Source organism: Orussus abietinus, unplaced genomic scaffold (assembly GCF_000612105.2).
Source record: "Orussus abietinus isolate OABI.00-Male unplaced genomic scaffold, Oabi_2.0 scaffold163, whole genome shotgun sequence".
In the NCBI taxonomy this organism is placed as follows: domain Eukaryota; kingdom Metazoa; phylum Arthropoda; class Insecta; order Hymenoptera; family Orussidae; genus Orussus; species Orussus abietinus.
In genome coordinates, this window is record NW_019394880.1 from 97,166 (window position 1) to 124,244 (window position 27,079).

Here is a 27,079-nt window from a genome sequence, read left to right on the forward strand (position 1 = left end):
ACAATTTATTTGCATTTATTTGTCAAATAATTATTTTTTTAATTAACGTAATATTTCTTCGGTTCAATTAATTTTTTTTTTTTTCAGTGTATAACTCTTAAACGGAAATCGACTCATCTTGACCGAACGTCGTCATATAAATATACACTTTGAATGTGCAATGGCACTACTATGTTCTAAAATAGATAATTATGAATAATAATAGGAACAAGAAAATGTGAATCCGGGTTTTTTTTTTGGGCAAAGATATTTATATTCGTCGGATATATTTTTTAAGACGTTGGGTTAATAAGACCCATTTTTTGTTAAGAATTAAAAAAATTCCTTATCAAAGTTTCGAGATCTGATTTATCTCTAATAAATTTACTTCTTTAAATTTGTTGCATTTTTTTGCTGAACATTAGTCGCTTTCTCTTTTATCGCAGCTGCAGTCTCGGTTTTCAGCAATTTTCTTCGCTAATTGTCGTTTTGCTATCTTCGCTTTCCCATTTTTTTACGGCCGTGCTTTTATTTCTTGAGCGAGATTACCAAAGAAAATTCTTCCTTTCGTCCAGCTCCGTTGTTGAGAAGAATGATTACTTTACCGAGGAGAGGATTTCAACAAAGACACACAATGGGACCTGATTTATCGTCATTGCATGAAATCGAGCTCATCGAACTGCAAGTCGACTGTAAGTTGAGCCTTTTCAAGGAAAATATTTCACTAAAACGCGTTATCACTACACTGAAAAAAACACGTCATTGAACCAGAGAAATATTTCTTCGAACAATACCAAAGAGATGTATTTTTAATTGAATGAATAATTATTTGGCTCGAATAAGTTGTCAGAATTCCTAAGAAACGTCGGATTCAATGTATTGGATTTTATTTAAATCAAATAGTTATTCTTTGAGTTAACAGAATATCTCTTCGGAACCATTCAAAGAGATCTCAGAAATGTATTTTTAATTCAAAGAATAATTATTGCCGCGACTTCCGTCGTTCCTATCCCAATTTAACCGGTCGTTCTTTTGGGGTGACTTTATTCCCCATGGACTCTTCAACTCGGATAGGGCAATAAAATTTAAATAAATTCCTGGAATTGATATTCCAGGAATCGAGCAGCGACTTTTGACATTTCCATCCCAATCCAACTGGTCGCTCTTTGAAGTGACTTTATTCTCCATGGAATCATATCAAAAAAGGTAATAAAATGCGAGGACAGATCTCGAGACGCGCGAGAGATCTCAATTCCTGGAATATCAATACAAATAAAATAAGATATTCCAGGAATTGAACCGCGACTTCCAGTGTTCCGCCCCGAATATCCCGGGATCGAGTTTTACGAGGACTTCCAGTGTTTGCGCACAGTTTTTGGGAAGACGCCAGAGTATTTTTATGCAGGAGAGGAGCTCGACGCTGTGGCGTCGGTCGAGGTCGACTCCATGACGTCGATCCGGAGTCCGCAGAGGGAATTCCCTGGAGCCCTGGGCTGCACAATTCCTGGAAATTGGCGCGTTCGAGAAGGACGTACTCTTTTGCTCGTTTACTTCACTCGAATATAACTCTGAGGTCTCACGAGCGTCAAAAACAGCGTGCGTCAAAAACGACATTGAAAAATCCGACATTCATATAAAAATAACCCCATATTTCATTGCCAACTTAACCAACAGTAAACACTAGCGACACTTGCGGGAAAATCGGGCAACATTCCGATTTTTGTAAATGGTCGTCGTAGTGCCCCAGATTAAAGAATTTTATAATCAGGCCAATAATCGAATTTCAGGAATTATTACGTCGTTCCGATAAGACGATGATGTTCATTGGCACGTATAAAAATGAATCCCTCATAAACATTTTTCCGAACTGGGTCTGCCGAATCGTTTCAAACTTTACAACATGAATATAAAGGCTATAAGGAAGGTTTCGACATCTATGAAATTTCAATTTTTCTAAAAAATTTTAACAATGTCTATAGATAAATTTAAAAAAAAATTGAAATTTCATGGCATCTTCCTTATAGCCTCCATATTCATGTTGTAAAGTTTGAAATGAATCGATACACCCAGTCCGATGAACAGAGTAATAATTTAGATAAAGATTCACCTGTTTGACGCCATTTTCACATCTCCTTAAGTCTCATTTTAAATCGTGGCGAAGGGAACGACTTTGAGTCACCGAAAAGGCGATCTATCTAGGAAGCTTCTTGAGGTGTCTAATGCGTTTCTCTTCGACTCGGCTTTAAGGCGAGTCTTGAGATCGTATCTGCCATGGCGGAAGCAAACCGCGTGTGAAAACGCAAGTGTAGAATCGGTACGGCCAACGCTTTCATCGCGTTACGCAAAACGCTCTGTTCAAAAGCGCTCAGGATTATTTGATGGGAACGGCTCGGAACAATCGCGATATACAATGCCGTGGAATGAGGTCTGCAATCTTAAAGTGCGAATGCGAAAAAAATTGTAGGAGTGAGAGCAGAACTTAATCGGCAATGCTGTCCTTTGCTAAAAGTGCAAATGTCTTTTTTTTCCCTGTACACTCGGACCTAATAATGGGCACGTAACTGCGAGTAATGACTCCCTTCTTCTGGATTAAAATGTCGAGAGCCAGTTCGAGGGTAAAGAGGCCCGAAAGCGAGGTCGTCGAGGCTCTTAATTGGCTCGATTAATTACTCCTGAAGTCAAACGGATCGTACTTTATACACTTGATCCCATTGGACCTGTAAAAGGGGATCTGCTTCGAAGAATAGTGCTATTCACCGGAGACCTGAACACATAAAACGTGTGACATTGTTGGCACTGAGTCGCACATACTTTTTATCTCTCACCCTATTAAATTAAGGCGAAAGTGTGAGAAGATGCGCCGAGTCGTACTTTCCTAATTATTATGAAAAGACACTCGATTATTACGGAATATTTTCTTTTAGAAAGATTCATGCAAAGGTACTTTCTTTCGAAATACGCCTGAGGTATACACAAAGAAAAAATTTGATTCATTTAAGGCTTTATGAAAGGGTCATTTTATATATATTAAAACGTCGAAATATTTATAAAATTTGTCTCCAAATTTTTGAAACAGAAAAACATTTTTCTGTTGCAGGTGAGTCCAAGTCGTTTTCGTTACCTAGAGGATTTCCACCTACTCTGGCGGAACAAGGTATCGTACACTTTTTTATTTTAATTAATCGCAATGTCTTCTTCAAAATGTACCGCAAATTAAGTACAATTAGCAGAATATACCGTGCCAAACACGGTACTTCGTAGTAAGCGGAAGTTACGACCACACCTACGACAAAATGGCACGGTTATCACCAGAAACACTGGAAAGCTTTTTAGGTAATTGAAAATAAGTTCAGGTGTAGAGTCGTTACCTTAGCTCTAGTTTATGTTTCTCGATGAATAACTCGTTGCGTCACCGAGTAACATTTATGTCAATTGTTTAAATCTCATATTAATTATTCGTTGAATTTTAGACCATGATATTGCAGACGTTATTATTCTCACCTTAAGGTGATATGAAAGGGTCTTTCTATACATATTAAAATAATATTATCATAAAACTTTTCTTCAAACTGCACATGATTATAAACGTCCTAATGAAGGTCTTGAAACTTCCCAAATTTCATTTTTCGAAAAAAAAAGTCTTTTCTGGTTCTAGTCTGGATAAATACATTTTTTTTCTTCTTAATCTAATGAAATTTCACGAGTTTCAAAACCCTCCATTAGGACCTCCATAATCACGTGTTAAAATTTCAAGTTATTCGATGTACTCAATTTGGAGAAAAGTTTCATAAACGAGACCTAGGACACCGCTTTCACGTCACCTTAATCTTTCTACATATGGAATGGATTTCTACGATCCAGGTTCAGATTAATTAACGAAGGGAGACTGAACAAATTCATTCATGAACGCGTTGAACTTTGGATACTTTATGAGCCCAACCTGCGGTTCACAAATTACAATAATTATACAAACTTACAATGGCTCTTCCATACAGCTGCTCGCAGCTGCAGTTGCCGGTGGGTGAACCGCCATTAATATGCACACTCGTTTCCGGTGACGCAGGCGCGCCGCGCACGTTCATAGACCGCGCGATGCATATTCCCCAAAAAGCGCCTTTTCGTCGCTTATTCCAGAATAATCGTTTCAGAATTTTCCCAACCTTGGTCTTTTTTTTTTTAATCCCGTGAGCCGAGAAATTATGTGATCTGAATTAAAAACATTTAATTCAGATCACATACTGAGAAAAAAATTCATTGAACCAAAGAAATATTTCTTTGCTTCAATGATATTTGCTTCTCAGTGCAGAACTAAGCATTGATTGCGCACTGATTCATTTCTACATTACGAAAAAAATTCATTGAACTAAAGAAGTACTTTCGTCGAATAATACCACAGAAATATTTTGTTAATTTAAAGAATAATTATTTGCCTCAAAAGAGAAAGATCATAATTCCAAAAAAATGTTGCATCCAATTTGCTCGAGTTCATTTGAGTGAAATAATTATTCTCTGAATTAATAAAATATTTCTTTGCCACTATTCAAAGAAATATTTCATTGGTTCGATGGAATTTTTTTCTCCATGCACCGTTTGGGGTAGCAGCAAAAAACCGAATATTCCATCATGATTAACCGTTTATTTCTGTTTTTTTTCCGTAAAAGCTACTTTTGTAATAATAATTGAAAAAAGACTCGACCAATCGGTCTAACAGAGACGTATATGACTCTTTAAAACCTAAACTCGTTCATTTTCGTTCACAGTTTCGATTCATCGACTCCTTACACGAGTTTTTCCGCAGCGTCGAACTCTGCGGTTCTCGCATCGCGTGAGTTCTCCGCAACCGCACCGCAGTGGTTCCGCACCGAGAGGTATCAGAATTCAGTGATCGTCGAAGCACTCCTCGTCGTAACCCGTGTAGTGGTTTTCCGTTGAAAGAAAGGAAAAGAAACGACTGGTCGTAAAAGATTTCCTCTCCCCTAGGAAAGTCGAGTCGTTCCGTTTCCATCCACGTTCCGAAACGGCCGATGATTAGAATCGCGTCCTCGGAGAAGCCTAACCTACAATCGCGCCTCCACCCTCTACTAACCTATCTTTCGCTTCCTCAAAAGCGTTAGCCACTTCGCTAGGGTTGTAAAGGCAACGTCGAACTCGTCTAGTAGGCACTCGACCCGACTTCGCCCCTTCAATAGACGAAGAAGCCATCTCCTTTGTAAGGCTCGTTAAGCACGGCCCAGATTTCTATACCCGTCAAACATTTATTCTCGAGCGAGCGCGATTCGCGTCATGTGAGGTTTATATATAATTCCGTAATTAAAGGGTTGGTTATCCGATGTTTGGTATAGATTTTTAATTCAGGGACCAGGCCGAGTCGAAGTTTTAGCGCTCCTTTGAACGCCATTTTTGTACAACTCGTTAAGGTGATAGAAAAAGGTCATTCTATATATATAAATGATCAAAATGTTTATAAAACTTTTGTTCAAATTAAATGCACCGAATCGATGGAAATTTCAGCATGTGATTATGGGGGCCGTAAGGAAGAACGTGGTGCGAGTGCAATTTCATTTCTGAAGAATGTAAGAAATTTCTGTATTTATCCCAGACTAGAACCAAGAATACAGTTTCCTTTTTTTGAAAATGGAATTTCATGAGAATCGCGTTCTTCCTTGCGGCCTCCGTAATCACGGGTTAAAGTTTCAAATGATTCGATCCATGCAGTTTGAAGAAAAGTTTTATCAATATTTTGACGTTTCATATATGGAGAACGACCTTTTCATATCACCTTAAGGTGATGTGAAACACGTCGAGGAACTTGATCGATGTCGATAAAGAAGATTTTTCTGAATACCTACGTTGCTGACGTTCGTTTTTATATTGACAGCTGTGTCGAAATATCTTGGGTATTGTACTAAATAGCATACTCCATCTGTCGTTTTCGTACAATAATTATAAAGAGTTTATCGATTACCAGAGTATTCTAAATTGCCGTAAAATTGTCCTGACACTTCCGTTGCTCATATCAGAGCCTTCAATAATTGTATATTAATCGAAATATGAGAGCTCGACGCCACTTTGATTCTGATCTGGGCTAAGTTAAAGAATTTTTTGGAAAAATCCGAATTTTGAATGTGTCAGGACAATTCTTAGATGATCGCGAGTCATGTGTCAATGTTGAATGCTGGTACAAGAATTAATTATTTTCATGGAAATAACCTTTTGCAAAACACCCGGGAATGGAATCGTACCTACTCGAATTCAAACCGAAATAAAGCGTGCGCCCTTTATCACACCGACCCTCTATTGATCCGAAAGAGGTTATTTTCATGGGAGTCCTTTCATTTGCCGCGGTGTCAAGAGTCACGCGTGCGTGTCGAGGCACAAAACTACTTTGTACCACGAGAAGGCGAAAATTAGTTCTTGGCACCGATTCGAAGCCTTCCGGAAGCGGAAGCACCGTCGCTCCGTTAGGAACGCGGCCTTAAGGGTTTACATTTCAAACACGCCAAGGCGACGTTTCGTTTTCTAACCTCATTCAACTCGAAACCTCTTACAGAAACTCAGACCCTCTTTGAGTAAACCGAACCAATTGACCATACTTTTAAAAACTCTACATCCCTTAAGGTGATGTGAAAGTGGCGTTAAAGGAGTTTCGTTTATCAAACTTTTCCCCAAATTGGGTGCACCGAAAGATGTCAAACTTTAACACGCGGTTATGGAGGTCCTAACGAAGGTCTTGAAACTCCCGAGACTTCAATTTTCGACAAAGAATTTGTTATTTATCCCGGACAGGGACCAACAAATAATAATTCCTTTTCTAAAAATGTAATTTCGTGAGTTCCAAGACCTTTATTAGGATCTCTATAATCACGTATTAAAGTTTGAAACAATTAGGATTCGGAGAAAAGTGTCATAAACGAGACCTCATTGACGCCACTTTCACATCTCCTTAATCAAACGAAACTAAGCTGTTTTGTGTAAACACGAAATGTGTAAATACGAAAACACCAAATATGAAGCGAGCCATTGGAAAAATTGGAAAAATGGGTGTTCCAATTCGCCCGCCGAAATTTATAGGTTAGGTTACTCGGAAGTTTACGATGCAGCATGGCCCAGAGCCAGGTCGATGCGTCAAAGCGAGCGCCTTGCGCTCCTACGTGCTCCCGAGGAAGCGAACGTAACCTAACCACGGGGTGCCACCTTCGCCAATGTAGGCCAACGGATGTGAGCGTGACCGGAAACGCTCGGACGACGGAGATGGCCATCGACTGCGCGATAAACCGAGTAGAGTTCATATTTTCGACCCTTGAGTCGAGTAGTGAAAAGTCTACGACTTGTAGCGCATTATGTGAACTTAGCCCTTGAATTAACCGTCATACCTCGTACGTTGATTGCGTAGAAAGGGTATTTTCACGGAAGTTTCGCCCGCGAGGAAATCATACGGAAAATGGACATCACTAGGGAAGATCCTCGTATTTTTCATGCGGATCCTGAATTACGAATGGAGCGATCGAAAAATTCTGTGCCTCGTAACACATTACATGAAATTCCCCGCGATACGTTAACAAGGACTTTTTTTCCACAGGAGTCTCGACTACAGAAAAAGTCATTTGAGAAATGGAGTCCCTCATATTTTCCGCATGGATCCTGAATTACGATTAAAGCGATCGAAAGGTTCTGCGACTTGTAACGCGTTACGTGAACTTCCCCCTAGAATTCTCCGATATCCTTATATTTTCAACGTGGATCTTGGATTCCAATTGGAGTAGTCGAAAGTTTTCGAGGTGATATCTCGCCGCAAGAACGAATCGAGTACGTTCACGAGGGGAAAGATGGCCGAGAGAAGATTGGACGAGATGGATCGCCCTCTTGAAAAACTGGGCAAGGATCTCGTCCAACGAGGAGCTACACCGTTAATCGCCGTCTCGGTGCACCGACGCCGTTACGTTTGTCATCTTCAAAGCGACGTCGAGGTTTTCGCTGACTGCCTCCCGCGTGTGCTCCTGGTGGACGCTTCTTCTTGCACCGAATTAAATAACATTAGGGTCGGCAATGTTCACGTTGCTTTCTCTCGGCACGCATAAGTCTCTCCTCCTCGACATCTGGTCAACGAGAAATCGTTGACGGCGCTTTTTCGCCTCTTGCAACCTCTACCGTTTCTTCTGGATCCTGGGAGTTCCATTCGACTCCTTAAGGTGATGTGAAAGGGCCATTTTATATATATCAGAACGTCAAAATATTTTTAAAACTTTTTTCCAAACTGGGTGCACCGAATCATTTGAAACATTGACACGTGATTACGGAGGCTCTAAGAAAAAACGTGATGCTCGTGAAATTTCATTTTTCAAAGAAAATTTTTCTTTTTTTTTTGTTTAGCCTAGACAAGAACTAAAATCACATTTTTTTTCTGAAAAATTCAATTTCATGAGAATCGTGTTCTCCCTTAAGGCCTCTATAATCATGTGTTAAAGTTTGAAATTATTCAGTGTACCCAGTTTGAAGACAAGTTTTATAAATATTTTGTTCAACTTAAGCACGTGGAACAAAGTGTCCAGATTGGACGATTTATTGCAAATTCGTTGATTATAAAAGAGATTTTGCGTGAATTTTTCAATCAAGGCGGGATTTAAATTTCCTATGATTTCGCCATGCCTGGCCATTTAAATCAAATTACTGTGTGTTAAAATTGTATAGCTATAGGCGAAGTTTTATTATATTCATATATTATTATTATAATATTTTAAATGGCCTCTAGTTATTTATTTTATCATTGGGAAAAATCTGGGCACTCTGACCCAGGTTTCAAGATGAAGCATGATGTGTCATGGACAGCATGGAGCCTCGTTCGACTTTATCGACGAAAAGTTTCCTTTATGGGGGAAATTCGGCAAGCGTAGGGGGGAATACGAAGCTCCATACACGAGGGAAAACTTTTTAAGTAACAAGTTCGAAATTGAAACGCGTTACACGAGAGAGCGAAAAAACTGCTACGTCTACGTCTTTGTAGGATGAAAAACATTCTTGGCAACTTCTTCGTTCCAAGTATCAAGTATTTTACAATATTCACCCAATAACACCCCTTTTCTCTGTGAACTGTAACTTCATCGACATACTCGTAATTCGGTCCAATTACACTTGCGCAATTGCGTTAGCTCGACCTCAGCACCTTTCTCGAACGATAACAATACACGCTTTGATTTCCGCCCATTCTTCCTCCTTTCTCCGGTTTCCTTTCTTCCTCCGCCAATCTCTCGACCTTAATTCTCCATCCACAGCATCACTTCAGAATCCTATTCGACCGACAAAGAAGCATTGTCACTTTTTTATCTAAACCAGTAGCAACCTGTGATCACAAAATGTTAAGGGGATATGAAAATGGAGTCACAGAGATCCCGTTTATGAAATTTTCACCGAACCAGGTGTATCGAATCGTTTCAAACATTATAACATAAACATGTACGCTACAAGGAAAGTTCCGACACCCATGAAATTTCATTTTTTATAAAATATTTGTAAAATATCTAAAACCAAATTTTCAAAAAACTAAAATATCATGAGCGTCAGGGCCTTCCTTATACCCTCCATATTTATACTGTAAAGTTTTATTTGATTCGGTAGACCCAGTTCGGAGAAATGTTTTATAAACGAGACTTCTTTGACGCCACTTTCGCGTCCCCTTAAGAAATCGCATAAAGCATTCGATCCATCACCTCAAAAGAATGATTTCTATTCTTTTTTCCTTTCATATACCACTTCAGTAAAATCTTGACATTTTTTTACGTAAACATTTGTTGAGTTTTCAAGCATTTCGAAGAGTGTTAGCCGATGGAGGTCCCGAAGACTCTTTTTAGCCGCTCTTCCAGCTTCCTCTTCAAGGCCTCTTCGTCTTTACTTCGCTCATCCAGCTTCTGCCATGTTATCGGGCCTCTAATAAATCCCCCAAAAATAACACGAGCTCGATGATAAGTGCACGATCGCAGTACCCGAAGGCAGCCCTAAAAATAGTCTCGTGTCAGGAACGTAAGAGCACTCATGTGGTGACCATCTCTTGGTAGAGTTTTCGCCGCAGGGCGGGAGGGAATTAGAGGTTAGGTCAGCGAAAGCGAGGGTGAATTATGCGCCGACGAGATTAATGGTGTCTGGCTTGTCGTGCCGCAGCTTCGCCGGAACCGCGAATTAACACGCTTGTAAATACCTAAGTTTTTATGGGAATTTGCCGGAAAAAAATTTTGATGAACGGAACGATTTTAATTTTCCACCCTAAACGACACATCTGAGTCTAAAAGATCCTAAAAGGAACAGAATATCCAGATTTTAAAAGGAAATCGACACTTCGATGACTAAATTTCGAAAATGAAAAACAAAATTTGCTTGACAATAACAAAAACTAGGTGCTATTTAGAATAATATAACGATAATAATATGTGAATATGATAAAAATTCACCTTTAACTATATTTCTTAACGATAAAATAAAAAAAAACTAGAGGCCACTTAAAATAGTATGATGATTATAATAATATGCGAATGTGATGAAAATTTGTCTGTACTATACGATTTTATTATATTGACACTAATTCTACAATTTGAGTAAAATGGTCAAATTCAATCGACGGAGGGTGAAAAATCGCCCAATTTGGGACAAGCTATTTTCAGGTGAAAGTTGTCGCGAATAATTTTGTTGTTATCCGGTTTTCGATATATCGCCCTAATTCGTGATAAATCATCCAATCTGGGCTTTTTTTAAAGGAAAGCGATCCGAGTCGATGTTGTTCAAAGCTTCGGAGCAAATATCGTTTTCCTTCGCACGTCGAGGTTCACCCATCCATATTGCTTATCTCAATAAACAAACGTTAACGCATTTGTCCCTCCTCTGTGTTCCAACTGGTACTCGACATCCCTCGGATGCGTTTACTTTAGGCCGGGGTGTTTACTCCAATATGATTCCGAATCCCTGGCACACTTTCTTCCCCTCTACTGAGTAAATATACATTTAATACAATTGCAATTTGCTCGATGTGCCGGAGCCGAATTAATCAGCTCGGCAGAAATATTGACGTTTTCTCAAACTGTGAAGCGCGAGCATTATCCTTCCGTCAAGTGCAAGGACACAATGTGCACAAAGCACAAAGAGACAGTAAACAAATGAATGACAAGTTTAAAGTGTTATTAAGGGGTCATCTTTACAAAAAACGTAAAAATATTTATCAAACTTTTCTCCGAACTGGGTGCACCGAATCATTTGGAACTTCGGCATGCGATTATACACGTCTTAATGAAGGTCGTGAAATTTACAAAATTTTATTTTTCGAAAAACGTCATTTTTTGGTTTCTATTCGGGATAATTAAATTTTTTTTTTTCAAAAATGTAATCATACATATATAATTTTTTCGAAAGAAAATATAATTATCCTGAACAAAAACCAAAAAGTAAATGTTTTAAGAAAAAATGGAGTTTCATAAGTTTCAAGATATGCATGTCGACTTTCAAGACCTTAAGGTGTTTCTTTGCAAAAAAGTTTTATAAAAATTTTGACGTTTGTTATATATAGAATGACCTTTCCATAACACCTTAAGTCGGTGGAAAATAATAAATATTTTGGCGTTTAGATACATATAAAATGGCCCTTTTATAACACTTTAATAGTAGTAGATCTAGTTCGATTGGAGCAATAGTAGCAACACTGATGTCGCACATCGCCCACATCGGCCACCAGCGGATCGTAGCATCGCGCAGCGCAGCGACTCGCAGTGACTGCCAGCGGGTCGTAGCGCCCGCATCGGCCGCCAACGGCTTGCAGCGACCAGCAGCGACTGCCAGTGGCTGCGGCTCGAAGCTCCTCGTCCCACCTCCGCTCTCTTGGGTCGACAGTCCAGTTCCGATGTTCCTGCGAGCCGCAGCAGCTCGCATCCACGCGAGTCGCTCCGACCTCGCGACCGCTCCTTCCGAAGTTAATCGCGTCGGCCATTGAGTCGCTTTCGGAAACCAGTGGTGAAAGGTGAACACTCGTAAACGATCCTCCGCCTTCCACCTACCGCGTCGACTGTGCGGGAAAAGTCCCGCCCCATATTTTTATATATTTTTATATATTTTCCCACTCGACTCCGCATGACAAATATTCTCCATGGAATGCCGAAAATCAACTGCCAATTAGTTCGATTTCCTAAATCGTAAAGTATTGGTAATGGGAATGATTGGATAGATCGAAACGCGGTTTTCGATCGATAGACGACTTATCGATCTCGAGTTCCATGCCATGAGTGCGCGCTCCTATGTGTTACAGAGGCTATTAACAATGCTTTCATGGCGTCAGTTTCGAGATAGTTCAGGAGATGTTCCTTTTTCGGTTACATTTTGTTTGGGCGGATGGGTTTCACGGTGAGGATTAATTCAATCGTAGTCGCTTGTACACCGGAAACGAACCAAGAGATGTAGACGTCCCTGTGACTCTGGTCTTTAATTGACCGCCGTGCTCTTGCCAGAGTGCTCGGATTGGGCTATTTTTGTTATAAATTGGGTCGTGTCTATCGCAAAATGGGCCATTTTTGTTACAAATTAAACAATTTTCTTCATAATTTGATCGATTTTAAAAAAACTTTTGCGATAACTTATGCCTGACAGTCGCAAATTAGGCGATTTTTAAACTGCTAATATCCGTTTAATTAAAATTACACTGTTATTACATTATTTTAAATTACCTCCAGTTACTTATTTTATCATTGAGAAAATTCTTCTCTGGTTTTGTCACATATTAACGATTTTAACCCTTATCACTCCAACCGGCAGTAATACTGCCAACTTCTAATACTCTTCTAATATTCTTGGAGTGATAAGGGTTAAAACTATTTTTGCGACAACTGCTTGAAAATCGCAGATTACAAATTGGGCGATTTTGCCATTGTCGTATCATTTCATTCGGATTGCACTATTATTTTGTTATATAATAAAAACGTATAGCTAACAATGAGTTTTTATTCCATTCACAATTTTATTTTATCACATAATTTTAAATTAACTCCAGTTATTTATTTTATCATTCAGCAAATTTTCCTCTGATTCAACGATAATGGTAGAAATGGCGACTGCTCGAAAAATCTGGACACTGTAGATCTGGGTCTTGCCAGTTTTCCGTCCGACCTTCGACGAGTTTCCACCCTCGCCGAGCACCCCTTTCCTTTGTTTTCCACCGATATCGATGAGAATCGTAATCGCGAAGAACTTTCGACCGCTGACTGGTCGACAGGGCTTCGTCGGTTTTCCGTGCGACCTTCCCGCGCGTTTCCACCGCAACGGCGAATTGCTTCGCGCTTGGCCATCCTGCCTCGGCATTGTCGTCGACAATGACGAAAACGCTAATTGCCCGGTAGCGATCTCATCGCTGCGGCCACGTAGCGTGACGGAGACCTTGGCTCCGTTACTGGTGGAATTTTACCAACGACTATGCGGATGCGCAAATGAGAAGCCATAGCGATCGGTCCAACGGAAAGAGGGATACGGAAGTCGGTCCAACGGAAACGAATGTGGATATCGGTACAATGGAAAGAAATGCGGATATTGGTACAAAGGAAACAAATGCGGAGATCGGTACAACGGAAAAGGGATGCGAAAACCATGAAATAGTACAAGAAATTCCAATTTCCATATAAAAATAACTATATTTCATTGCCAAGTTTGCCAACAGTAACACTAGCGACTCTTGCAGAAAAATTCAGCACTTCTAGATTTTCACAAATTGCCATCGTAATGTCCGGTAATAAATATATGACAATCACAGAATGTTTATTAATCACCGTGACACTTATTATTAAATGTTTTACGAATAGTAATGTATAAAAACGATCAGACCGGGGACACAAGCCATGTATTCTACATCCATAGTGAAGATCTACCTTACCGACCTCATTCTTCGAGACGTTCCGTTATTGGACAGAGAGGAGTACGCTCCATCTTTCTCGAAACCATTTTCTAAAGGCTGTTAAGGATCAGAGAAGGTTAACGGGGTGTGCAAAATCGGGGCTGACGGACACGTTGAGAGGGACAGGATTACGGATTCGGTTTTTCTGAACAGACTGACTCGGCATACGGAATCGCGAAGAGGTTAAGGAAAACTGACCGTTTTAAGGTGATATGAAAGTGTGATGTATACATACCAAAAAGTCAAAATATTTATAAAACTTTTCTCCAAACTGGGCGCACCAAATTATCTGAATCTTGAACACGTGATTATGGAAGCTCCAATGAAGAACGCGCTGCCCGTTAATTAAAAAAAAATTAAACAAAAATTTTGTTTGGTTCCTTTCCGAAATAAATGCAAAATTTTGTTCATAAAATGAAATTTCACGAGCAGCGCGTTCTTCCTTAAAGCCTCCATAATTACGTGTTCAAGTTTCAGATAATTCGGTGCACCCAGTTTGGAGAAAAGTTTTATAAATATGTTGACTTTTTGATACGTATATATCACACTTTCATATCACCTTAAGGCCACTCATAACCTGCGTTGTCCGCTGCGCAGAGAATGACTTAAAGGCATTCAGATATACTTCGCATACAGTAACCATAATCTATAACGGAAAAAAAGTGGTCAATTAAATCCCACAAAGTTAAATACCGCAGTTTCATGAAATTAAAATTTTTTTAATTTGTTTATAAAATTTCCTTTAAATCTTGTGTAAGAAACGAAATTTCAAGGGTGTCGACATTCTCTTTAGGATCTCAATATTTATGTGGAAAAATGTTAAATGCTCCAGTGCACCCTGTTCAGAGGAAAGTATCATAATCGATTGCCCCTTTCATATCGCCTTAATACCTTCGTAGATACCTTACATAAGAATGACCATTAACGTAACAGTAAATTTCGAAAAACGTCATTTTTTGGTTTCTATTCGGGATAATTAAATTTTTTTTTTTCAAAAATGTAATCATACATATATAATTTTTTCGAAAGAAAATATAATTATCCTGAACAAAAACCAAAAAGTAAATGTTTTAAGAAAAAATGGAGTTTCATAAGTTTCAAGATATGCATGTCGACTTTCAAGACCTTAAGGTGTTTCTTTGCAAAAAAGTTTTATAAAAATTTTGACGTTTGTTATATATAGAATGACCTTTCCATAACACCTTAAGTCGGTGGAAAATAATAAATATTTTGGCGTTTAGATACATATAAAATGGCCCTTTTATAACACTTTAATAGTAGTAGATCTAGTTCGATTGGAGCAATAGTAGCAACACTGATGTCGCACATCGCCCACATCGGCCACCAGCGGATCGTAGCATCGCGCAGCGCAGCGACTCGCAGTGACTGCCAGCGGGTCGTAGCGCCCGCATCGGCCGCCAACGGCTTGCAGCGACCAGCAGCGACTGCCAGTGGCTGCGGCTCGAAGCTCCTCGTCCCACCTCCGCTCTCTTGGGTCGACAGTCCAGTTCCGATGTTCCTGCGAGCCGCAGCAGCTCGCATCCACGCGAGTCGCTCCGACCTCGCGACCGCTCCTTCCGAAGTTAATCGCGTCGGCCATTGAGTCGCTTTCGGAAACCAGTGGTGAAAGGTGAACACTCGTAAACGATCCTCCGCCTTCCACCTACCGCGTCGACTGTGCGGGAAAAGTCCCGCCCCATATTTTTATATATTTTTATATATTTTCCCACTCGACTCCGCATGACAAATATTCTCCATGGAATGCCGAAAATCAACTGCCAATTAGTTCGATTTCCTAAATCGTAAAGTATTGGTAATGGGAATGATTGGATAGATCGAAACGCGGTTTTCGATCGATAGACGACTTATCGATCTCGAGTTCCATGCCATGAGTGCGCGCTCCTATGTGTTACAGAGGCTATTAACAATGCTTTCATGGCGTCAGTTTCGAGATAGTTCAGGAGATGTTCCTTTTTCGGTTACATTTTGTTTGGGCGGATGGGTTTCACGGTGAGGATTAATTCAATCGTAGTCGCTTGTACACCGGAAACGAACCAAGAGATGTAGACGTCCCTGTGACTCTGGTCTTTAATTGACCGCCGTGCTCTTGCCAGAGTGCTCGGATTGGGCTATTTTTGTTATAAATTGGGTCGTGTCTATCGCAAAATGGGCCATTTTTGTTACAAATTAAACAATTTTCTTCATAATTTGATCGATTTTAAAAAAACTTTTGCGATAACTTATGCCTGACAGTCGCAAATTAGGCGATTTTTAAACTGCTAATATCCGTTTAATTAAAATTACACTGTTATTACATTATTTTAAATTACCTCCAGTTACTTATTTTATCATTGAGAAAATTCTTCTCTGGTTTTGTCACATATTAACGATTTTAACCCTTATCACTCCAACCGGCAGTAATACTGCCAACTTCTAATACTCTTCTAATATTCTTGGAGTGATAAGGGTTAAAACTATTTTTGCGACAACTGCTTGAAAATCGCAGATTACAAATTGGGCGATTTTGCCATTGTCGTATCATTTCATTCGGATTGCACTATTATTTTGTTATATAATAAAAACGTATAGCTAACAATGAGTTTTTATTCCATTCACAATTTTATTTTATCACATAATTTTAAATTAACTCCAGTTATTTATTTTATCATTCAGCAAATTTTCCTCTGATTCAACGATAATGGTAGAAATGGCGACTGCTCGAAAAATCTGGACACTGTAGATCTGGGTCTTGCCAGTTTTCCGTCCGACCTTCGACGAGTTTCCACCCTCGCCGAGCACCCCTTTCCTTTGTTTTCCACCGATATCGATGAGAATCGTAATCGCGAAGAACTTTCGACCGCTGACTGGTCGACAGGGCTTCGTCGGTTTTCCGTGCGACCTTCCCGCGCGTTTCCACCGCAACGGCGAATTGCTTCGCGCTTGGCCATCCTGCCTCGGCATTGTCGTCGACAATGACGAAAACGCTAATTGCCCGGTAGCGATCTCATCGCTGCGGCCACGTAGCGTGACGGAGACCTTGGCTCCGTTACTGGTGGAATTTTACCAACGACTATGCGGATGCGCAAATGAGAAGCCATAGCGATCGGTCCAACGGAAAGAGGGATACGGAAGTCGGTCCAACGGAAACGAATGTGGATATCGGTACAATGGAAAGAAATGCGGATATTGGTACAAAGGAAACAAATGCGGAGATCGGTACAACGGAAAAGGGATGCGAAAACCATGAAATAGTACAAGAAATTCCAATTTCCATATAAAAATAACTATATTTCATTGCCAAGTTTGCCAACAGTAACACTAGCGACTCTTGCAGAAAAATTCAGCACTTCTAGATTTTCACAAATTGCCATCGTAATGTCCGGTAATAAATATATGACAATCACAGAATGTTTATTAATCACCGTGACACTTATTATTAAATGTTTTACGAATAGTAATGTATAAAAACGATCAGACCGGGGACACAAGCCATGTATTCTACATCCATAGTGAAGATCTACCTTACCGACCTCATTCTTCGAGACGTTCCGTTATTGGACAGAGAGGAGTACGCTCCATCTTTCTCGAAACCATTTTCTAAAGGCTGTTAAGGATCAGAGAAGGTTAACGGGGTGTGCAAAATCGGGGCTGACGGACACGTTGAGAGGGACAGGATTACGGATTCGGTTTTTCTGAACAGACTGACTCGGCATACGGAATCGCGAAGAGGTTAAGGAAAACTGACCGTTTTAAGGTGATATGAAAGTGTGATGTATACATACCAAAAAGTCAAAATATTTATAAAACTTTTCTCCAAACTGGGCGCACCAAATTATCTGAATCTTGAACACGTGATTATGGAAGCTCCAATGAAGAACGCGCTGCCCGTTAATTAAAAAAAAATTAAACAAAAATTTTGTTTGGTTCCTTTCCGAAATAAATGCAAAATTTTGTTCATAAAATGAAATTTCACGAGCAGCGCGTTCTTCCTTAAAGCCTCCATAATTACGTGTTCAAGTTTCAGATAATTCGGTGCACCCAGTTTGGAGAAAAGTTTTATAAATATGTTGACTTTTTGATACGTATATATCACACTTTCATATCACCTTAAGGCCACTCATAACCTGCGTTGTCCGCTGCGCAGAGAATGACTTAAAGGCATTCAGATATACTTCGCATACAGTAACCATAATCTATAACGGAAAAAAAGTGGTCAATTAAATCCCACAAAGTTAAATACCGCAGTTTCATGAAATTAAAATTTTTTTAATTTGTTTATAAAATTTCCTTTAAATCTTGTGTAAGAAACGAAATTTCAAGGGTGTCGACATTCTCTTTAGGATCTCAATATTTATGTGGAAAAATGTTAAATGCTCCAGTGCACCCTGTTCAGAGGAAAGTATCATAATCGATTGTCCCTTTCATATCGCCTTAATACCTTCGTAGATACCTTACATAAGAATGACCATTAACGTAACAGTAAAAATTTACCAATTTGTCGGATATCGACGCCATGTTTGATTTTCGTGCAGTTTGATTGGTCAGTTCTTTGTATCGTGCTTATGGGTATCGTTATGCAAGGTATGTGTCACGGCTTAACCGATGGTCTCAACACGAACAACTGGTGGTCGTCTGACTCATCGGCATTTGACGGTAACTGACTCCGGAGTATTGAATGGAACCAACAATGACCACGTTCTGATGTACCCTGTGGATCTTCACGTCGCTTTACTCCACATTTGAATAAAGCTGTTGAAAAATACCGCTAATAGTTTACTAGTAATGTTAAAAAAAATGACTAACTATTGAATTTTCACCTCGCATTACTCCAATTTTTAATAAATCTGTTAAAAAATATCGCTAATAAACGAGTAGCAAAAATCCTGAAAAAGATTACCAGTTCCTCTGACCTAGCGTACCCGTGAATTTTCTTATCTATTTATCTCCATGTCGCGTTACTCTACATTTTAATAAATCTGTTAAAAGATACCGTTAATCCTCGATTAAATATTCTAAGGTGCACTGGTAATCCTCGAATAAATATTTTAAAGCTAATGTTCGTGCAACCGGCTTTAAATATACGGCTATTAGTGACAGTTACTCCGTCGAAGTCGAGCACTTCGCTGGCTCTGCCGATTGGCTTATCACCAGCGACGCCGCAGATAGCGGAATATCGCTTTTCCCCTAGCCTCGCACCTGTTCCTAACCGTGACCGGGTGGAGTGGGGTCCCTAGCGGGTTCAGTGCGTGTTCAGACCGAACAGTTGTGGTCCGACCTGTGAAAGGGACACGCACTTCCGTTTTTCATCCTCTATTTTTCATGTTTTTTTTTTTTTGTTGACATTTCTTGGAATCCACCACCAGTTGTTCTGAACGTCGATCTTTTCCATCTTTCTCCACGCCTCTCTTTGTCTCCAGTGAATTTGGTTTATATGTTGTGTATGTTTTAATTCGGTGTAAATGGGCGTCCATATTATTTTTTACACTAAATACATATACACCCGTCCCCCAATCCGTTCCACGTGGATTCGTTTTATGCGAATGAAAATCGCGAAAATGAAGTTTGTCGGTACAAAAGAAAAAATATTGGAAATATAAGCTAGTACGTATAAATTTTAGAAATACATACTTATTTCGCCCGTCACTTAAAGCGAAAGCACTATTCTTAACGCAATTTAACCACCAAAAAGGGCTTTTATATGAAACTTGTAGGAATATATATTTTCTTGCCACGAAAATTAAGATCGCGCATAAAAACTGGCGCATAAGTTATGTTATAATTTACCGCGTAAAAAAGGGACCACGTAAATTGAAGGAGGGGTGTACATGTATCGATATCGGTCTTTGAAGAATTAAGTAAATATCAAATATTTTGGTGATACCGATTTATCTCTAGGCAGAAACTGACCTACCTCACCGCGATCTGTAAGCGCGTCAGTAAAAGCGCGATCTGTCTCACCGATTGAACCCTGCCTTTTATGCTCCAATTTAAAACGGAGTTTTTTGCTCGCGTTAAATTGCATTCCATGGCCCAATCCACCGTAATGTCTCCTATACAAGATACCCTTTTTTTCCTTGACAAGAACGCAAGACATTGTTCCGGTAGAGCAGAACAGTTTTTCTAGGGACTTTTGAGAAAGTGGCGGGACCGTTTCACGATAGAAAACGAAACCACGTTTTTCAGTACAGCTTTTCCTTGAAATAAAAGAATTCTCTCGACCCGGAATCAGGAATTCCATACAAGTCGGTCATTTCTCTAGCATGTTGATCTAATACTCTTACAGGTCAATTTGATGAACGCAAGTCCGAGTGTAAATTACCGTGTCGTTGGTGATCAAATACGATATTGGTTAGTGATTTCGTGCCAGGAAGTGAACCTTGATAAGTGATCAGGTGTGATAAAGGACCTTGATGAAAATCGACAAACAGCGCCTGGAAAAGTTCTCAGGAATTTTGGATATTCGATTTTCTTCCTAATATTGCAGTCAGGTAACAATAGCTAAATTTAATCGTGAGCGGTCTCTTCGAGTAGGAATTACGGACGAAGAATTGCAATTAAACAGGCTACAGTTTTAAAGAAATTCACGGAATGTTATCACACATTTGAATGGAAAACAAATATTTCTTGGGGATAATGGCATATATCCTTTTTACCTAATCACTGTTATCTGGTCCAAATGAGCTTTATTCAAAGAAATATATATTTTTTTTAATCAAACACTTTTTTTTGCTAAGTGCAGAAATTCCTGCAGAAGGAATGACGAACGAAGAGGTCGCATCCACGATGTCGTGAATAAAAAAACAATGATTTTATGCGAAGACTCGTGATCCACTTACCCCGTTATGTCGGCTTCTCGCGTGTTATCGTTGCAGCTACTCGGTAACTAGTAATCTCAACTATGTCGCAAACCGGACCGTAACTCGTACAACGTAATACTTACGGTGGCTAACAAGGTTAACCATCGGCAAAACTAAAATGACCATCGACTAAGCACGTGGTACAGTTACACGGTACACACATGACTCGACACTTGTAAATACGGCTTTGGACGCATGTTTAAAGGGGCTCGTACTAATTGACGGAGCTAAAATTACCCATTTTTCAAACAGGTACAGGAAAAGATTAAAAATTTAAATACAGTTCATTATTACAACCGGTTATTGGCAATATTTTGTGATTTATTGCAATTAAATGCAATTTATTGTTACAGCGTATTTTTAACCATATTTTGTGATTTATTGCCATTCGATCATTTTAAAAAGTCGTTTTACCGTTATCATATTTTGGAAAAATTGACGTTGGTATAACCTTTCATACCTTTCATACCTTTCATGTCAAAAAGTGTCAGAGACGGGAACACAAATGCCTGAGAGTGAGCAACGATCGCTCAACTTACACGACGCGTTAAACTGTACTTACATGTTTTTTTTTTCCTGTACCTGGATAAAAACTGAATATTTTTATCCTGTCCTTTCGTACCTTTTTATATCATTGAAAAGGCATATCGTGTCAAAAGGTGATAAAAACAGAGAGTCACTATCAACAGTGAACAACGATCACTCAACTTACACGACTCGCGTGCCGAATTCGCGGAAGACGGATATATCGTCGAATGGCTATCTCCACGGATGACTTTAGTCACCAAGCCGAAGAACCTTATTGTCTTTATCCGACACTGAACACGTCAGCTCGATAAAGTCCTGCCGATAAAGTCGAGCCCGACTTATGCAACGGCAGTCCGCGTCAGTACGACCGAGGCGGTCGTGGGAGCCGGAGTGCATTATGCAATCGGTAATCACAAAATACGAAGTACTGTAAAACCATTGCGAGAAAAAATGTCCAAAAAATATTTGCACGATTGGAACAACTTCTATTACCATGAATTACGTTGGTCTAGGGAGGAATTATCGATATAGATCGTGAACGATATCGATGAGTGCAATCGGAAAATCGGGGAACGCGAAGTACTTCGTATTTCGCGTTGTTCGCGTGAAAAAGATTCAAAAAAAATATTTGTACGAATAAAACGACTTCTATTATCATGGATTATGTTGGTCTAGCAAGGATCGATCGATATAAATCGCGAACGATATCGATCCGCCAACTGACGCTATATTTTGCTCTCCAGAGAACGCATTTGGCCGGATTTGCATGAAGAAGTACTCGTAGCCCTACGAAACGCCAGATTTAATCTCCGCTATTTCTGAAAGCTTTCGTTAAGCCGCTTACCACTCGAGTTCTCTCGTGTCTCGATTTAAAACTGGCCATAACTAAAGCTTCACTTTGGCAGGCGTCTCCGTCTCTGTTTAGTCTTCTTAGCCACTTCGGGGCCCGGTTGAGGTCGGGACTTTTAACCCTTTAATGTATAATGGCGAGTTTGACTCGTGGTACGGATTTCGGAAACTTGAAAACTTGGATTCATTGTAAATATAAGAGGTCAAAGGTAAACATGAGTACTTTGGGCCTCAATTTCGAGCGATTTTGTATCTTTTTGGGCCCGGAATAATTCATAGGAAAAAGGATTAAGGTGTTATGAAAGTGTCAGGTGTTTTTAATATTTAAAGTCGAATAAAGAACATTAATATAAACCGCGAACGACATTGGCGTCACTTTGGCGAGTTGACGTTGTCAAGTTTCAAAAATAAAGATCGTGTCATCGCGACCCTCGTCTCTCCTCGCAAGAAAAATACACCCCGAAGTAATGTGTCATCATTAATCGGTCTCAACAACCACTTGAAGGCACTAAATATGAAAATATGTACACCTCGAAGACCTTACAAAGGCACTTTACTTGGGTCTAATCCACATTCTTTTTTTTATATGACAGCCCCAAGTCGTTTATAAAGTTTCTCATCGAGCTGGTCTTAAGTGAGTTCCTTCTCCGCCATTTTCTTTTTTTGATCCTCGTTGCTTATCCAACGTGACTTTACTCGAGATTTTTTATTTTACTTTTTATGGTAGTCTGGTATCGTGGATAAACGTGACAGATCATCGCATTATCTTAAATAATTGGCTTTTCTACCCTGGGAAAAAAATATTCATTGTACCAAACAAATATTTCTTCGAATAATACCAAAGAAATAGTTTGTTAATTTGAATTATTTATCTCGAATAAACTCGAATTAATTGGACACAACGTTTCGGCAGAATTGTGACGAATTATTGGAGTTTATTTGGGTGAAATAATTATTCTTTGAATTAACAATATATTCCTTTGGTACTATTCGATTTCATTGGTTCGATAAATTTTCTTTTCTCTCAATGATGATTCGTTCAATTCGACTTTGTCTTCGTCATTCGGCAAGAAAAGGATTTTTCCTCCAGACTTTAGATCGTCGATTTCAGATACCATGGTCTGATGGGTGCCCATGACCAGGGAAACATTTTACGACACGCTTTGTACCTTCAATCTTCACACCTCTTAATCCTTAGATGAAATCATTTCCTTATACTATCTTACGTAAAGAATATATTTCGCAAAAATCCATGCGTTCTCCCTTAAATGAATGATTAAAATATTCCCCTCGTTTATACTTTCGAAATGACATGGTAAGATACGCGTTTGGAGAATATCATATCACATTTTTTACGTTCACATTTTGACATTCTTCATTTTTTCATTAAGAATTAAATCAAGAAATCCGTTATGAAATTCGGAGATTTCTCGACGTAGGTGTAGGAGTATTTTTCCCACGGAGATTATGGAGACGTTGGGAGAAAGCACGAGATATGGGGACGAAGGGAGGGAGGAAACAAAGAGGACATTCGAGAGGATCCTGGAAGTGGAACGCAGTACCTGCCAGCAGGTTACAACGGCACGGATTTCCGGTGTGGATACCACAGGGAGAGGGAAGTCCTTCCGGCTTGCAGGGTTAGAACGTAGGGCATCCTTTGATCACCCGGGAAGAGGATATATCTCCAACTCTCTTCGGTTCGATTCAACTACGACCAGAAGATACCACGTCCTTTTTTATAACCGGACTAAATGATAATTCCTCCGACAGATTATTTCCTTATTATTTTTTTCGAATTGCGCTGAAATGAACGTAAACAGCTCTTTATTTTTATCAAATTGTGCTAAAGTCAACGTAAGTTCTTTATTTTTCGAATTGCGCTTAAATGAACGTAAAAAGCTGTTTTTCAAATTGTGCTGAAATGTACGTAAAATGCTCCTTTTCGAATTGCGCTAAAATGAACGTAAAAAGCTCTTTATTATTATCGAATTGTGCAGAAGTGAGCGTAAATTACTTTATTTTTGTCGAATTGCCCTGAAATGAACTTAGAAAAGTTCTTTTTCGAAATGTGTTGAAATTGACGTAAACAGCTCTTTTTGCGAATTTTGCTGAAAAGAATAAAATCTTTTATTAAATAGAATTCGGACCCTCATTTTTTTAATTTAAAATTCTATTTTAAAAAATCGATAAATCGTAGTTGCCCGATATTACGATGACTTGTCGGAGTTATTCGACACCAAGAGGTCGTTTAACGAATGTTTGTCGGTTTTCGAAACGACCTGCTCAATGTATGACGAGTGTCGATCATGTCCACAGGTTCCAGCACGGGCCCGGCTTATTACGTAGTCCAGTTCGCGGTGCAATTTCTCCTCATTATCGTCCATTACCCCCTCGTCACAATCCACCGATTAAAACCAATTGACGTGTACGACGACGCATCCACGCGCGCCGTCACGTGCCTCCTCTTATTTGCTCCACTTCCTTGATAATCGCAAAAAGGTGCAACGAGAGATGCAAAATTCGAAATCTTATTCGACTTCTTTCGACACCAACGTTTCCTGTCCTCTTCCTTCGTTTCTTCGTCTTCTTCATGGCCATATTACAGCAACTCGCTAAATTTACAGGGCGGACGCAAATAATCTGGAAATAAAAAAAAATAAAATCTGGAACCCTTTTCCCCATTGGATTCTCTCTCTTTATTGCCCTAACACTTCCAAAGCGTTAGCCGCGCGATTAATGTCGGAGATCCTAAATAATAAATCACATTCGAATGAGTTATTCTACAATTTCGTGTAAGAAATTTGCCGGAGGGGCAAACTCGGTTTTACCGCAATCGGTGTTACGCTCGTTTGGATTTTAACGGCAATTTTAACGTTATTTTTTATCATAATGACTCGAAGTCGTGACCTTTTCCGCTTTTATGCAGCCTTAAACTATTCTCGGCAAATATTGACGAATTCTCCGAGAGGTCAATTCGTCTGTATTTAAATCGATGCGTTAAGGCAATATGATGGTGGCATGCTAAGAGTCAACCGTTTATGGCATTTCTCCGATCTGGATGTACCGATCCCTCAAAATTTTACCAGATGAATTCGGAAGCCCTGGGGAAGGTTCCGACGCCCATAAAAATTCAATTTTTCAACTTGTTTATGAACTTTTTTCAATTTTTCCAGTCAATTGAATTATTACGGGTGTCGAGACCTTCCTTGGGGCCTGTATATTGACGTGGTAAAATTTCGAACAATTCGGCACGAAGGTTTCGGAGAAAAGTGTCATGCAGAACACTGAAACGCCACTTTCGAACCGCTTTAATGATCGGGGACGGTCGGTCGATGCTTCCCACCTTTGTTCGAGGGATTCGGGTCGATCTCGCGAGGAAAATAGAAGACGTCGGAAAAGGGTCGGCAACCCACGGGCACATATTTCGAGAGGAAAGGAGAGACTCGGTTCTCCACCTTTCCGCCGAGTTTTTGGACTCGCTCCAAAACGCTCTTCTCGCTCTTCTCGCTCTTCTCGCTCTTCTCGTACTTCTCGTACTTCTCGCACTTCGCCCCGCAACGGCGAAGGGTCAGAATGACTTCCTTGCCTCTTCTATATCTTGACGGATTTAGCGCCGCATATCGTTTTTATTCACACGATTACGCCAGCCCTCGAGAACTCGATTTCCCCGTATTTAAAGTGATATGAAAAGATCATTCTACATATATCAAAGCGTGAAAATATTTATAAGCCATTTCTCCAAACTCCAAATTATTCGAAACTTTAACGCATGATTATGGAAGTTCTAAGAAAAGTATTGACACTCGCGAAATTTCATTTTTCGAACAAAAAATGTATTTATCCCGGACATGAACCAGAAAGAACGTTCGGAAAATGAAATTTTATGAGATTCAAGACATACAGTAGGACCTCCATAATTACATGTTAAAGTCACAGTGAAAATCACGAAATTTCATTTTTCGAAAAGAAATTTTTGTTGGTCCTTGTCCGGAATATTTCTTTTCTCTTTTTTTCGAAAAATGAAATTTCGCCAGGGTCAAGACCTTCACTAAGATCTTCATAATCACGTGCTAGGTTTCAAATTATTCAAATGAACAGTCAAATCTCTCGACGTGTTTCACTTCACCTTAAACCCGCAGCCGATAGAAGCGCGTTTCCAGGGCCGTTGGATCTCGATTTCCGTGTCGACTGTGAGAACGGATTTAGAGAAGAGGAGAGAAGAGAGGACCCGGGGACTCGAAAGGTTCAAACCGAACAAATCCTGACCCAGAAGTTTTACGTAAGAGGGAATCTCTTGTGTACCTCGGCGCTCGTAAATCCGTCCTCCCTAGGACGATTTATCGAGAGGAGTAAATCGCGTCGAGGCGTTTACCCGCGAATTTCGAAGTTCGAACGAAAGGAAAGTCGCCCGCGGCGGTTTTCTCGCGTTTCTCCTTGTCTACCGAAGAGAACGCGGCCATTAAATCAAACTTCGTAAATCAAAACGAGGAGCGTCTTCTCGCGCCTTCCTTCCATCGCGCGCTGTCTCGTCGACGCCAAAAGAGTCGCAAGAAGAACGCCACGATGAAACGTCCGAATGTTTTTTCTCCGCCAATCGAGGGAAACTTCATTTTCCTGATCTTTCCGTACTTTCTGTCTATCTACCTCTCTTCTATACCAACTACAGTTTGTACACTGAGCAAAGGTAAATTCACTTAACCAAAGGACTATTTCTTCGAATTTGTCCCAACAAAAATGTTTCGTTAGTTCCAAGAATAATTTATTTCACTGGGATAAACGCAAATAAATTATCATAATTCCGAGGAAACGTTGCTTCCTATTTAATCGAGTTTATTTCAGTCAGATAATTATTTTTTGTATCGACAAAATATTTCATTGGTGCTATTCGAAGAAACATTTCTTCGGTTCAATCACTTTCTTTTATCGGGGTGGGCTGGACAAAATCATATCCAACCAG

General features: G+C 39.7%; 1 protein-coding gene across 6 annotated transcripts in view; it reads left to right on the top strand.

Annotated features, from left to right (window-relative positions):
- Positions 1 to 27,079, top strand: part of LOC105694288 (disabled homolog 2-interacting protein) — a 142,878-nt gene that overhangs the window by 37,724 nt on the left and 78,075 nt on the right. For 2 of the 6 annotated variants that reach the window (XM_012415099.1, XM_012415444.1), the window contains 2 exons: positions 555 to 671; positions 3,077 to 3,133. The exons of 2 other annotated variants lie outside the window; for them this stretch is intronic. In XM_012415099.1, coding sequence (XP_012270522.1) covers positions 555 to 671; positions 3,077 to 3,133 — 174 coding nt within the window. Of the gene's footprint in view, positions 1 to 554; positions 672 to 3,076; positions 3,134 to 15,409; positions 15,519 to 19,154; positions 19,327 to 20,171; positions 20,377 to 27,079 lie in introns of those variants that run through there. 2 more of the 6 variants (XM_012415605.1, XM_012415521.2) reach the window with 2 other exon arrangements.